This window comes from Orycteropus afer, unplaced genomic scaffold (assembly GCF_000298275.1).
Source record: "Orycteropus afer afer isolate SDZICR_OR568_19922 unplaced genomic scaffold, OryAfe1.0 scaffold00542, whole genome shotgun sequence".
Lineage (NCBI taxonomy): Eukaryota > Metazoa > Chordata > Mammalia > Tubulidentata > Orycteropodidae > Orycteropus > Orycteropus afer.
The window spans coordinates 504,119-518,028 of record NW_006922129.1 but is presented as its reverse complement, the minus strand read 5'-3'; the positions used below and the strand labels follow the sequence as shown (position 1 = coordinate 518,028).

General features: G+C 42.8%; 1 protein-coding gene across 1 annotated transcript in view; it reads right to left on the bottom strand.

Moving 5' to 3' along the window:
- ZKSCAN5 (zinc finger with KRAB and SCAN domains 5) overlaps positions 1–4,537 on the bottom strand; it is a 30,326-nt gene extending 25,789 nt beyond the window's left edge. The window contains exon 1 of the mRNA XM_042782965.1: positions 4,124–4,537. Within this exon, the coding sequence (XP_042638899.1) occupies positions 4,124–4,537 (414 nt within the window). The remainder of the gene's footprint in view (positions 1–4,123) is intronic.
- Between the last annotated feature and the right edge of the window lie 9,373 nt (positions 4,538–13,910).

Here is a 13,910-nt window from a genome sequence, read left to right as displayed (position 1 = left end):
TCCATGAGTATCCCAAATTATGTTTTAAAAACAGAATACACCAGATGTTGCCAGGTACCTTTAATTCTTATCCTGACTGAACCAATAGAAAGGTCCAAGCATTCCTGTCTTCAGGTCGATCACTCAGTACATCTGTGGGTCTGGACACGGGTCACTAGCAAGCCCCTCTGCACCGGGGAGTGAGCTATGTCCCTTTAAGAGTCTGAGGTTCTTCCAGAAGCTGAAGGATCCCTTATCCAGAGGGTAAGAAGAAGGAAGCTGCTACCTTACACTGCAATACAATGGTTCTGAAGAAGGGGAATTCTCTAACTACAGGCAGTCCCTGGGTTACAAACTTACCACTCACATACAACCCACAGTTATGAACCAACCCTCGGAAATCCTATTGTATTAAAAATCTGAGGTACAGACAACGATTCAAAATAACCGGCGGACATTATTTGGAACAGGCATCAAAACATTATTATTACTGTTTTAGAATGTTAAAGATGTTTTAGTATCTAAAAGTGTTCCTTTTAACGTTCTTTATGTATGGAAAAGTAAACTATATATTATGTAATAAGAGAGTAACTGATGTTCACCACGAATCACAGCTAACTCTTCCAACTCACATACCAATTCAACTTGAAGACACACTTAAAAATGGAACTTGTTAGTAATCCAGGGACTGTCGATAGCTTTGAACTCTTGTTGTCCCATGATCCTATGATTTCTATTCCTTTGTTACTAAAAAAAAATTACAATTTAGGAGAGTGTGAGCCTAGCAGGAGGAAGGTAGAGGGTCAGGATAAAAGAAAGAGAAGAAAAACCTTAAAAAAGACTTGCAGCAGTTTTTCTCCTTTTTAAGTTTAAGGTTTTAAACTTCATAACTCGTTTTATTTTAAAAAAATTTTTAAACATAAGACATGTAGACACGCGGCCTCTGTAGTGTAATTCAACTAGCTTCAGTCTCTCCATGAATCCACTTCTGTTTGTCTGTACAACCACAAAGTTGATTGTGTTTGTAGTTGGAATTCTGTTATTAAAGTTTTGATTGAACTTTTGATTAGTAAACTGGTGAGGTACTTAAATGGAAACAGAGTCAGAGGAAAACAAAGATCTTGTGCATAAAAAAAACTCAGGGACCTCCAAGTCATTGACTAAAATACAGCCAGCTGGGTAAACTGCCTGGATGAAACCAAAGCCATTACGAATTTAAAAGCTGAAACAGGATAAGGCTATCTCAAGGTTTCCACCAGTCCTGTCACGGTATTTGGCATCATAGAAACACATGAGAGGTATAAGAAAAAGGAAGAAAAGGGACTTGAGAGCCAAACTCAGAGATCTCTCCTTGGGCAAGTTCCTCCAGGGGGATCAGGTTTCTTCTCTCTAGTTTTTGTGGCCCAGGCACCGTACATGTATGGGGTCAATAGCATGGGTTCACTTACTTACTTACTACCCACAACTGGCCACCTGGAAGCATACCAGCCATCTTTTGACTGTGAAGACCAAAATCAGATGCTAAGGAAAGGGAAACAGGGCACCAGAAGGAGCCTGGTACCCTCAGGACTTCTCTGAGGAGCTGCTGTGGCCTAACTACCTCAAACCTTAAGATAAGTCACTAATGTGGCTAAGTAAGAAATTAAAATATAGAAAACAGTCCCCAAATATTAAAACGAAAAAAAGAGTATAATGGAAGGAAAGACCCTATGTATAACAGCAACAATAACTTAAAATGCGCAGGAATAAAGCAAGAAGCTAAGCAAAATCTCTATGAATTAAACTTTAAAATGCTTCAGAGGAACACACAACAAAAGACTTGAACAAACGGGAAGGCCCACATGAAACGGACATGAAGACGCAACAACAGAAACATATCAGTCCTCCCTAAATTAATATATAAGGAGCCCTGGTGATGCAGTAGTTCAAGTGCTTGGCTGGTAACCAAAAGGTTGGTTGGTCAAGCTCATCAGCCCCTCCACAGAAGAAAGCTGAGGCAGTCTGCTTCCATAAAGATTTGTAGCTTTGGAAACCCTGTGTTGTTGTTGTTGTTGTTATGTACCACTGAGTCGGACCCGACTCATAGCGACCCCTCCTTGGGTTGCTGAGGCAGTATCACTACGGAAGTAGATTGCCCAACCTTCCTTCCGAGGAGTGGCTGGTGGGTTTGAACTGCCAGCCTTCTGGTTAGCAGTCAAGTGCCTTAGGCACTATGCTACCAGAGCTCCTGGAAACCCTATGGGGCAGTTCTATTCTGTCCTTTAGGGTTGCTTTGAGTTGGCATCGACTCAATGGCAGTAGGTTTGGTTTGGCTGATTTAAATTAATATACGATTTAATGCAATCCCAACAAAAGTTCCGGCAGGATTTTGGGGATTGGGAAAACTAAGTAATTCTAAAGTTCCTCAAGAAAAAAGGAAACAAGGGGGAGAAAAAACAAACTGGAGGGGAGACAAATAGTCTGTTAGGCACCAAAACACTTCACAGAGGCCAAGTAATGAAGACACAGATACATGAACAGACAGTAAGAGAAACAAGACAGGACAGAAAATTCAGAAAGGAAACCAAATCCATGCAGAAATTTGCCAGGTGCCATTTTAATCAGAGGGGAAAAAAGAATGGGCAACTGCATAGACATCTGGAAAAAACTAAAGCTGTAATCATCCCAAACACCATACACCCAAACAAGTTCAAGATGGATCAGTCATTGAAAAGTATTAAAGGAAAAAAAAAAAGGATGAGAAACATTTTTCAAACACTGTAATGGAGAGGGGCTTCCCAAGTACAGCACAAAACCTATAAGCCATAAAGGAAATGATTTAAACTGATTACATTTTTTTAAAACTTATGAAATAATAATCTCCATAAGCAAAAAAAGCAATAAATTAGAAAAATAACATCTGCAACTCATGACAGACATAGGGCTCATCTTTCCTAATAAACCCACCGCCACTGAGTCGGATGCGACTCATAGTGACCCCTCCTTGGGTTTCCGAGGCGATATCACTACAAAAGTAGATTCCCCAACCTTCCTTCCGAGGAGTGGCTGGTGTGGGTTTGAACCACCAGCCTTCTGGTTAGCAGTCAAATACCTTAGGCACTACGCCACCAGAGATCTCATCAGGCTGGCTCAAAAACCTTCCTCTCATACGGTGCCAGTGGGAATATAAATGGGTGTAACCTTTCTGGAGGGTAATCTGCTGACAGTTGTCAAAATTACAAATAGTTATGGGCTCTGAGCCAATATATTAACTTCTAAGAATTCAATCTACAATTAATTATGTACATAAAGGACATTCACTACAGCAGTTTGTCATAGGAAAATGTAGAAAATCTAAAGGAACAACCTAAGTAGGTGTTCAATTCCAAACCAACACAAACTCACTGCCATGGAGTCCATTCCCACTCACAGCAAACCCCACTGATTCTCCAAGGGTGCAGACCTTTACAGAAGCAGATTGTCTCATCTTTCTTCCATAAAGTGGCTGGTGGGTTTGAACCACTGACCTTTTGGTTAGCAGCCAAATGCCTTAGCCACTACACCACCAGAGTTCCTTTTAGATGCTCAAGAATGATGGAACATCTACACAATGGAACATAATGCCATCTCAAAAGAGTAAGGCAGCTCTATGGCACTGACATGGAACAAACCAAGATAGAAGAAAAAAGCAAGACAAAGAAGAATACAGTGGCTTAAAAACATTTTTAAAACTGCACATCATATACAGCTGTGCTTATATACACAGAACACAGTGTATCTCTATAAGGATATACAAGAATCAGTGCAATAGTGGCTGCCTTTGGTGGGGAAAACTACGCAGCTGGGGCATTAGAAAGTAGGATGGAAACTTCTTTTTCATTATATCCTTATGTACTTTTTGAATTTTGTATCATATCACGCAAAAACTGAACACAGTAATTATAAATGCTAATTTAAAAAATATCAGAGATTATCTTTTCCAGGTTAACACACTGGATATTGCTTCTCTTTGCTCGAATGGCAGGAGCTCTCCGCAGTGTACCTAACCCCAGGAGAACAAAGGGATATGAATGAAGTACCAGAGGACTCAAGATCTCATCCCCACTCAACAGCTCCTAACTCTTCCCTCTGTCCTCACTGCTCATATATCTACTCTCCAACTCACCTGTTGCTTGTGCTCCTCAAGTTCTCTCTGTATGGTTTCTACCACAGCCACAGCCTCTTCCCCGCTTTCCGGGTGATGTTCTCGCACCCAGGCCTGGAACTCTTCAGGCAGGATGGTCAGGAACTGCTCCAGCACCAGGAGCTCCAGGATCTGCTCCTTGGTGTGCAGCTCGGGCCGCAGCCACTCACAGCAGAGCACCCGGAGCTGGCTCAGGGCCTCCCGGGGTCCGGATGCCTCGTGGTACTGGAAGTGCTTGAAACGTTGGTAAAAAGTCTCAAATGTTGGTGGGTTGTATTCCTGCATCCAGGTGCAGTCTTCTTCTTCCACCTTCACTATTAGGAGGTCTTCCTGCTCCTGCGAACTCTGAGCTGGAGGGTCTACGTCTGTAACTTCCCGGGAGTCTGCCATGATCATTCCAACTCAGAATGATCAAATTGGTTTTAAGCTGTTTAAGATCTGGAAGGCACCTTCAGTAGTGTGCAACCTACTGATATATTGAAAATCATTATCAGCAAAGTGAGCTGGCAAAGTGGTCATCTACACTAATTTACTTAAAAATATGAATTGCAAGGCAGCCATCACCCCACCTGTAAAGTGATTACTAATAGAGACTACTTCCAACATTCACAAAATTTTACAGGACAGCCATAAAAATGACATTCGATCCAATCTAAAGAACACTTTTAAGAGGTGAAAACGTTTAAATTTCAGATAAATTATGGAATAAGACTTACTAACTACTCCAGATTCAGCTGCTCCTTCTCTCTACCATAAATTAAACTTAAGTCAGAACAGGGATCAGAGAGGTAACAATAATCAAAACTGGCCCTGTCCTTCAAGCCACAAGAGACTGACATATCAACGGGAGTCTTCATTGGTCCCGAGAAGAAGCAAGGATATACGTAGATTTGGACCTGGATACCTTGGAACCCCAGTCCCGACACAAACTCCCCTCCCTCAGCCCAGCCCCGGGAGCTCTCCTGAAAATCAGGCTCCACGTAGCCCAGGCTGGGAAGCTGGGTCTCTTGTAAACAGAGAGAAAACCAAAGACAACACTTCCCAACACTTCCTCGCCGGAAATAAGCAAGTCCAATCCTGCCCAGACCAACTGGGTCGAGCAATAAATCCCACCCCCCAGAGCACTTCCGAGTCCTCTCTAGGAATCCCGGAGGTCTTGGTCTCGCAGCGGGTGGGAGGCGCCCGCTCAGCTCCGCCCACTCGGGAGGTGTGTTCCAATCAGCGGGGAGGTGGGGAGAGAGACCGGGGGCCCTATCCTACCTCCTCTTCCGTTGTTGGTCCCTGGACCACCGAAGCCACAAGTTCTGCGTCACTGGAGCGCAAAATAAAATTGAGAAAGAAAACAACGCCATTTAAACAGTGCGAATTTCTTCCATTTCCTTGGCGTGGAGGCAGGGGGCGGGGCCTTAGGTGTATGGAATGGGTTGCTGAGACAACAGTTGCTAGTGTCTGATTGGCCGTGGGACTTGCACCTGTCCACCACCCCCCGCCCACCGCAACTCTCTAAGCTCCTATTTAGTAATACGCTTTCTGAAGTGATCTGCAAGCCGGCAACTCTCACCTATCTTTAATTTTTGACCCTTCGGTTTTTCAGCCCAACCCTCTACACTCCCGGTATTCACTCTCGAAACACTCCTACCTCCTTATCACTTACCGCAGTCAATTCCCAGGACCGAAATCTACATCAGACACGCCAGTCCCAGGTTCAGTGGGTCCCAGGACTACATCTCCCAGAAAGCACCGCGCAGGCCAAGCCTACTAGCCAATCCTGCCGCGTGTGTCTTTGCCGTTAATCCTGCGGGCCTATCAGAATGCTGTAGGGCAAACGGAGGCGTGACCTCGGCACTTCTACCAGAAAGATGGGCGGGACGTGAAGCAGGTTGCTCTCTGCTTGGCGAGAATCTGAGCAGAAGCCCCGCATTCATGCTAAACTAGGAGAATTATTTTTGCTGGTCTCCTTTGTTGTTGTTAGAGAGTTCTGGTTTAGTGGTTAAAGCGCTAGGCAAAAAGGTCGACGTCTCGAATCTTCCAGGAATTCCTAGGAGAAAGATGAGGCAGTGTGCTTCCCAAAACCATGCAACCTCGGAAACACTATTCTGTCCTAGAGGCTCGCTATGAGTCGGAGTTGACTCGATGGCAGCGTTTGTTGTTGTAAGATGCCGTGGAGTCGGTTCCAACTCAAAGCCTATGTACAACGGAAGGAAACTCTGCCCGGTCCCGCGCCTTCCTCACAGTTGTTGCCATGCCGGAGCCCACCGTCGCAGCCATTGTGTCAATCCATCTCGTTGGGGGTCTTTCCCTTTTTCACTGATCTCTCCTTCACTAAGCAACTTTACTGACAACTTGACCAAAGTGTCAGCACAAAGTCTGGCCATTCTCACTTCTAAGGAGCTCTGGTGGCCTAGTGCCTAAGGCATTTGACTGCTAACCAGAAGGCTGGAGGCTCAAACCCACCAGCTAGCTAGTCCTCAGATGGAAGGTTGGGCAATCTACTTCTGCAGTGATGCCACCTCAGAAATTCGACTCCATGGCAGTGCTTTTGCTTGTGTTTTAGCCAAGGAGAGTCCCAACCTTAATAATCTCTCATTTTCATATGGTGCTTTACCGTTTTCCAAGCATTTTGCCGTTTACAAAGCTGTTCGACACCAGGATAAGAGTTATTATGGCCACTCTTCTATATATCGCGAAAATGATGTCACGGAAACAAACACTGCGGAATTCCAGCATCTGCAGACAGTTGAGATGGTAATGATAAAGTATAATTCTCTTTTCAGCATGTCTAAAATCATGCATTTTAGGCCACTTCCTGTCTAGGACCAAACACCTGGTAAATGCCTTCTCGTTAGTTGTCTGGAGGCGGCTGGACTCACAGCGACCGAACCTAAAGAGCATGAAACTGTTGCTCAGACCAGTGCCATCTTCACAACCATTGGTACATCTGAGTTGATTATTTTGGCCATTGTGTCATTTCATCTCATTGAAGGTTTCTCTCCTTTTCGGTACACCTGCACTTTACCAACCATGCTGTCCTTTTCTATTGTTTTTCCCTGATGACATGGCCAAAGTGAGCAAGCCAAAGTCTTGTCCTCCTGACTTCTGAGAGCTTTCTGGTCTGATTTCTTCTGAGACTGTTTTGTCCATTCTCATATTTTGTGTGTTAGTGAGTTGGCATTATAGCATTAAAATAAGAAAGAACAATCTATAAGGGGATGGTGACAGAGTCATGAAATTATGGGCTTAATTTTGACATTCTTGTTACATTGATGGAGCCCTCGTGTTATAGTAAGAAGCTCTGGTGGCGTAGTGGGTAAGGTATTTGGCTGCTAACCAAAAGGTTGGTGGTTCGAACCCATCAGCCATTCCCATGGGAGAAAGATAAGGTAGCCTACTTATAAAGATTTACAGCCTTGGAAACCCTATGGGGCAATTCTTCTCTGTCCTATAGAGTTGCCATAAGTTGGAATCGATTTGATGGCAGTGGATTTGGTTTTATTACATTAACTTAGTTGTCCGAATGGGTATCTACTTTTTTTTTTTCCTAGTAAAACCTTCATGTAACTGACTTATAAATGCCATTGTCATTAAATATTTTATTTATTTCTTAAATAGATAATATACTCTGTGATTCAAAATTCGAAAGGGTATACAGAATAGTCTTCCTCCCATCCATTTTCCAACCACCCCATTTCTCTTCCCAGAGATAGCCAAGATGACTAGTTCCTTATGTCTCTAACAAATATATTCCATGGATACTGGAGCAAATGTTATGTTTTATGTGTAAACAGTATCACAATTTATACTCTTTCTCCACCTTACTGTTTTCACTTAATAAATCCTAAGTTTCCTATCAATACATAAAGAGTTCTCTTGTTCTTCCTGTCTTCATGGTATGCTGTTATCTGAGTACATAACACTATATTTCACCCTTAATAGTGGGCATAGACAAGCAGCCTCGATAGCACAGTAATTAAGTGCTTGGCTGCTAACCAAAAGGTCAGTAGTTCAAATCTATCAGCTCTTCCACAGGAGAGAGATGGCAGTCTGCTTCAGTAAAGATTATAGCCTTGAAAACCCATGGAGTGATTCCAAAATGTCATGCAGGGTCACTATGCATCAAATTAATTCAACCTCAGTGAATTTGGTTTGGGTGAGCCTTGAGGTACCTGTGTAATAAAGAAGTCCTGGGAATATTATAGCCATTGGAAACTCTGTGGAGGACAGTTCTACTCTGACACACAGGGCGTCATCATGAGTCAGAATCAACTTGACAGCAAGTTTTGATTTTGTGGGCATTGAGGTTATTTATGTTTGCTGTTTCCACTCTAATAACAAATGCTGCAGTATGTAAATGGTCATGTATATCGTTCATTTTAGACATCTACCAGTATAAGTGTAGGATAAATTCTCAGAAATACTACCTTAATTAGCTAATACATTATGTGACCCAAAGGGTAAGATATATATAGATATATAGATATACACACACACATATATATATATATTTTTATATATATGTATACATATATGCTGTTGTTATGTGCCATCATATATTATATATATGTACTTTTTATATTATAATATATATTAATTCGACTCATAGTGAATATATATATCACATGTTGTTGTTGTTGTTGTTGTTGTTGTTGTTATGTGCCCTCGAGTCGGACCCGACTCACAGAGACCCCTCCTTGGGTTTCCAAGGCAGTATCACTATGGAAGTAGATTGCCCAACCTCCCTTCTGAGGAGTGGCTGGTGGATTTGAACCTCCAGCCTTCTGGTTAGCAGTCAATATATAGTGCCTTAGGCGCTACGCTACCAGAGCTCCTATATATATCACATATATATCATATATTCATTCTTTGATCTCACTAGATAAATGTCCTAGATAATACAATGACATCTAGAGACTATCCTAAGTAATTATGTACAAACGTGTAATGGCATTTTCCTTCTCTCTTCTCTGCCCAGGTTTGTCCAGTCGTGCAAGGCTGCTTACCAACAACTCTAGCTGAGGCAGGTTTTCGTGTCTCACACCCCAGATGATAACACTTGCACCCAAGTTAACAATCTATTTTTATTCTCTGGGGTCCATATATGGAAGACATCACTAGGTAGCCCTCTGATCTTGCTTGAATGTTCCCTCTGTCTTTCACATTTTTAGAAACTCAAATAATTACAGTGGCTCAAGGCCCCACTATAAGTGATATTATTAGTATAGACTGTCTGGCATGGCCCAAGGTGCTGGGTCAACAAAGACACTTTGATCAGACAGGACATTCTAAGAACCTAGAGATCACTTTCTGGAAGCCAAGGACAAAGGCCAATATCACTTAGAGGAAGGTTAAACCTTTCTTATGCATATGTTTTCTGGGCTTCTTTGGTTTTTCATTTATTTTTCTACTGCAATTTTTACTAGAGGAGTCCAACTACTAGCTGAAAGGTTGGCAGTTCAAACCCACCCAGTGCCATCTTGGAGGACAGGCCTAGCAATCTGCTTCTGACAGCTCATAACCTTGAGAAGCTTATGGAGCCATTCTCCTGTGCACACATGGGGTCACCATGAGTCAGAATCAACTCAATGGCAACCAACAACAATCTAACTACACACTGTCTGACTGTCCACCAATTTGTAAGCCATAAGGCTACGGGAGTCGCCTTATGAAAATCAGTCCCACAGAAGATATTTGTATGTAGTTATGGATTAAACTGTCTCCTCCCAAAAGATGTATCAATTTGGCTGGGCCATGATTTCCAGTATTATATAATTATCCTCCATTTTGTGACCAGACATAATTATCCTATGTGTTGTAAAGCCTCACTTCTATGATGATAATGAGGCAGGATGTGATCTATAGGATTAGGCTGTAATTTCAGCCAATCTCTTTTGACATATAAAAGAGATTAAACAAGCAAGCAGAGATTAGAGGGACCTGACTACCACCTGTGTCCCTTGGACACAGGGTCCCTGTACTGGGAAACTCCTAGAAGATTAACAACAAGACCTTCCCCTAGAGCTGATAGAAAGAGGAAGATTTCCTCTGAGGTTGGTGCCCTGAATTCAGACTTCTAGCCTCCTAAACTTCAAGAAAATAAATTTCTGTTTGTTAAAGCCACCCACTTATGGTAAGTCTCTTATAGCAGCACTAGATAACTGAGACATATGTCTAGTTTGGGATTGGCCTTAAACAACACGTGGATATTAATTATGAAATAGATGACATTTGATCTTGGGGATTTTTGCCTCTTTTTGCCATTCCCACGTCTGACACCTTACCATTCCTATTCTGAGACCCGAAGTTCTCTTCTTACTCCTATATCACCAAACCAACAGAATATTATTGAGTACCTACTGTGTACCAGACATTGTTCCAGGTACTAAGGATTCAGGAGTAATTGAGAATTTTCCACTGGCCAGAAATGTCCATGTGATCAATTCTTCTCGAATTAAGTGTCCATATGATCAATTCTTCTCGAATTAAGTGTCCATATGAATCACCTAGGAGCTCTGGTAGCATAGTGCCTAAGCACGTGACTGCTAACCAGAAGTCTGGCGGTTCAAACCCACCAGCTACTCCTCGGAAGGAAGGTTGGGCAATCTACTTCTGTAGTGATACCGCCTCGGAAACCCAAGGAGGAGTCGCTATGAGTCGAGTCTGACTCGATGGCAAACAACAACAACATGTATCACCTGGGGATCTTCTTAAAGTGCAGATTTGGGGTCCGTGGGTCTGGACTAGGGCTTCCGGGTCTGTATTTCTGAGAAGCTGCAAAGTGATGCCAATGTCGATTATGGAGCACCTTTCAGAAGCAAGGCCTCACAGCGGCCCATTCACTGTGGGTGCCCACACGCCTGGGCTGGGTTCCATGGCAAAAGGCAAAGGTTAGAAAAGAAAGATCTTTCCTTGGCTGACATGAACACTAAGGTATCAGGATGCCTAATTCATAACATAAAACTGCCTCATGGCATTTTTTTCATGACTAAGAAGGCAGAGTTTAATTTAAAAATGAATATTAACATTTTCAGTGATTCAGATCACGGGTGAAATTGCATGGGGGGAGTTCCATTGACAGATGGAACAAACAAAGCTGTCTCATCATTCCCCAGCACAGCCCACAGAAACGGTGCTTTGTTAGTCTATCTACAACAAATAACTATCTACTTGTGTTGCTTTTTTCCATCCATGCAGCAATAACAAAAGTAAACGAACATGATTGGATGCGTTTGAACTTGGTGGCGGCGAGAAATAAGCAGGGCTCTTTATAATTTCATCTGCCCCAACCTCAAGGGATAATTATTCTTCACTTCTCCTCAATTACATTCCTTGTGAGGATTGCAAATGCTTCCGTTCTAAAACTATCTATGAAAACAAAACAATACAAAGAGCTTGGAGTCACGAGGAGGAAATGGATAGACACAGACCATGCTTATCACTTCCCCCCTCTTCTCTCTCAGAGCAAAATGTTTTTCTCTTATGAATTGCTGGGAGTTTGAACTTTTGGCTCTGTTCTTTCTTTAAAGTGTTAGTACGTGAAGGATATAATTTTTAACAATTGACTGTTTGCAACAAAATGTTTTAACGCCAAACAATCTGGATGTCCTATCCATCTACCTTTCACCTTCAAGTTCTCTGAAAGGAGTTTACTTTTATAGTCAGTGTGAGGACAGGAAGGACAACTAACAGAAACCAGAGACACAGGAAAGAAGATGAGAGGGGCAAGGGCCCATTCTAGAAATTCTTCTAAATCGTTTTTTTGCATTAAAATATGTTGTCAGCTGTTGCATCCCATGGACCCGTGGCAGGAGTGGCTCTGAAGGGGACAGGCCAGAATCCAAAAGCAGAGGTGGAAAAAGCCAGGTGGGTCAGACAAGACTTTATTAGGGTACTGACAGACAGGGTTACTGCCGGAAATCTTGGGATGGACAAGCGAAGTGCTTAGAGACACCAAGTAGAGGTCTTTGCAGGGTGGAACAGGGTGTGGGTTTTTGTACTTAATGCTTATGTGCAAGGATACGTGTCGGGGAACGAGGAAAACACGTATCTATATACATATCATATATACACATATCATATACATCTCAAACTGTTGCATTTACCATATTGTCCTGTTAGGATTTGTTCAAATGTCTGTCTCTCTTAGGAGAGCTCCTTGAAGGCACAGACTATATGTCTTACCCAATTTTTGTTTTGTTTTTTTGAACTTTTGATGGTGGTTTGGGTGGAAGTTTATAGAGCAAATTCATTTCCCATTCAACAATTGACACACATTTTGTTTCCTGACATTGGTTGCAATCCCCTCAGTGTAACAGTCTACCCACTTCCTCCCTGGGTTTCCCATTTGCGTTTGTCCTACTTTCTAGTCCTTTCCTCCCTTCTGAGCTTTATCTTTGGGCACAAGCTGCCCTTTTGGTCTCTACAGTTGATTGGACTGAGGAGTACTTTCCTCCCTGATGTTGTTACTCACTTCATACACCTGTCTCTTGTTTGGCTGAAAGGTGACCCCTGGGGGTGGGTTTAGTTTCAGGCCTCAAGGGTCTCTGAGGGCCACAGTCTCAGGGTCCCATCAGTTTATCAGACCAGTTAGGCTGCTCTATTTTATGATTTTGAATTTTGTTCTACATTTTTTCTCCCACTCTGTCCAGGACCTTCCATTGTGATCCCTATCAGAGCAGTTGGTAGTGGAGCTGGACATCATTTAGTTCTCTTTCAGTCTCAGGGTCGAGCAGGCTGAGGTCTGTGTGATCCGTTAGACCTTTGGACTAATTGTTTCCTTGAGTCTTTGATTTCCTTCACTGTTTTTTGCTCTGGATGGGGAGGGACCAGTAGTTGTACCTTAGATGGCTACTTGCAATCTTTAAGACCCCAGTCCTACTCACCAAAGTGAGGATGTAGAACATTGCCTTTGTGAACCATTATGCCAATTAACCTAGGTGTCCCCTGAGACTATGGTCTTAAGTCCTGAAGCCCAGTGACTCATTTCTTCCAGGTGTTTGGTTATGGTTAAGAGATTTTTAAAACTCCCCCAATCCTATGGCCCTGGGATACATTCTGGGCCTGGAATAAAGTTCATTCCCAAGGGCTGACTCTCAGCCCAATAGTAAACAGGATGTACATGCAGACCACTCAAGCCAGGGTGACAGCACCCACATACTCTATGGTAATGCATCCCTTGGAGCAATCGGCCACCCACGGGGCACAAGAGGGGCAATATTCACACGGAGGAAATGCAGAACAAACAGGAGTGCATAACAATGAGGGGCACAGGGGGAGGGGTTACTGGGCAGGGAGGGGAGGAGACTGGGTTAGGGTTGGGCATGGTAAATGGGGAGTGAAAGTAAATGTACATGAAATGTTGAATGTAAAACAAACTCTTAAAATAAAAATTTTGAAAAAAAAAGTTTGAAAAATTGTGCCCCTGTATGCTCTGCTACATCCTTGGATGTACTTATAGCACCTACAACTTGTTGTTGTTGTTGTTATGTGCCGTCGAGTCGGACCCAACTCATAGCGACCCACAACTACATGCATAGAAACATCCTCTGTCAAACCTATATATACGCGTGGGTGTACTCTCATTTGCCTTCCAGTATCTGTTTAGCTTGCATTTCTCCCATGTATCTATGTACAATTATTGCTTGTTACTACTGTTACTGCAGGACCATGTATGTCATAGGGTTTACTTTTGTTGTCTTTTACTCTTGTACAACTCTCAGTGTCTTCCTTTGCCTCCATCATTTTGTGTTCCCTCCCCCTTAGTGTATATTTATAT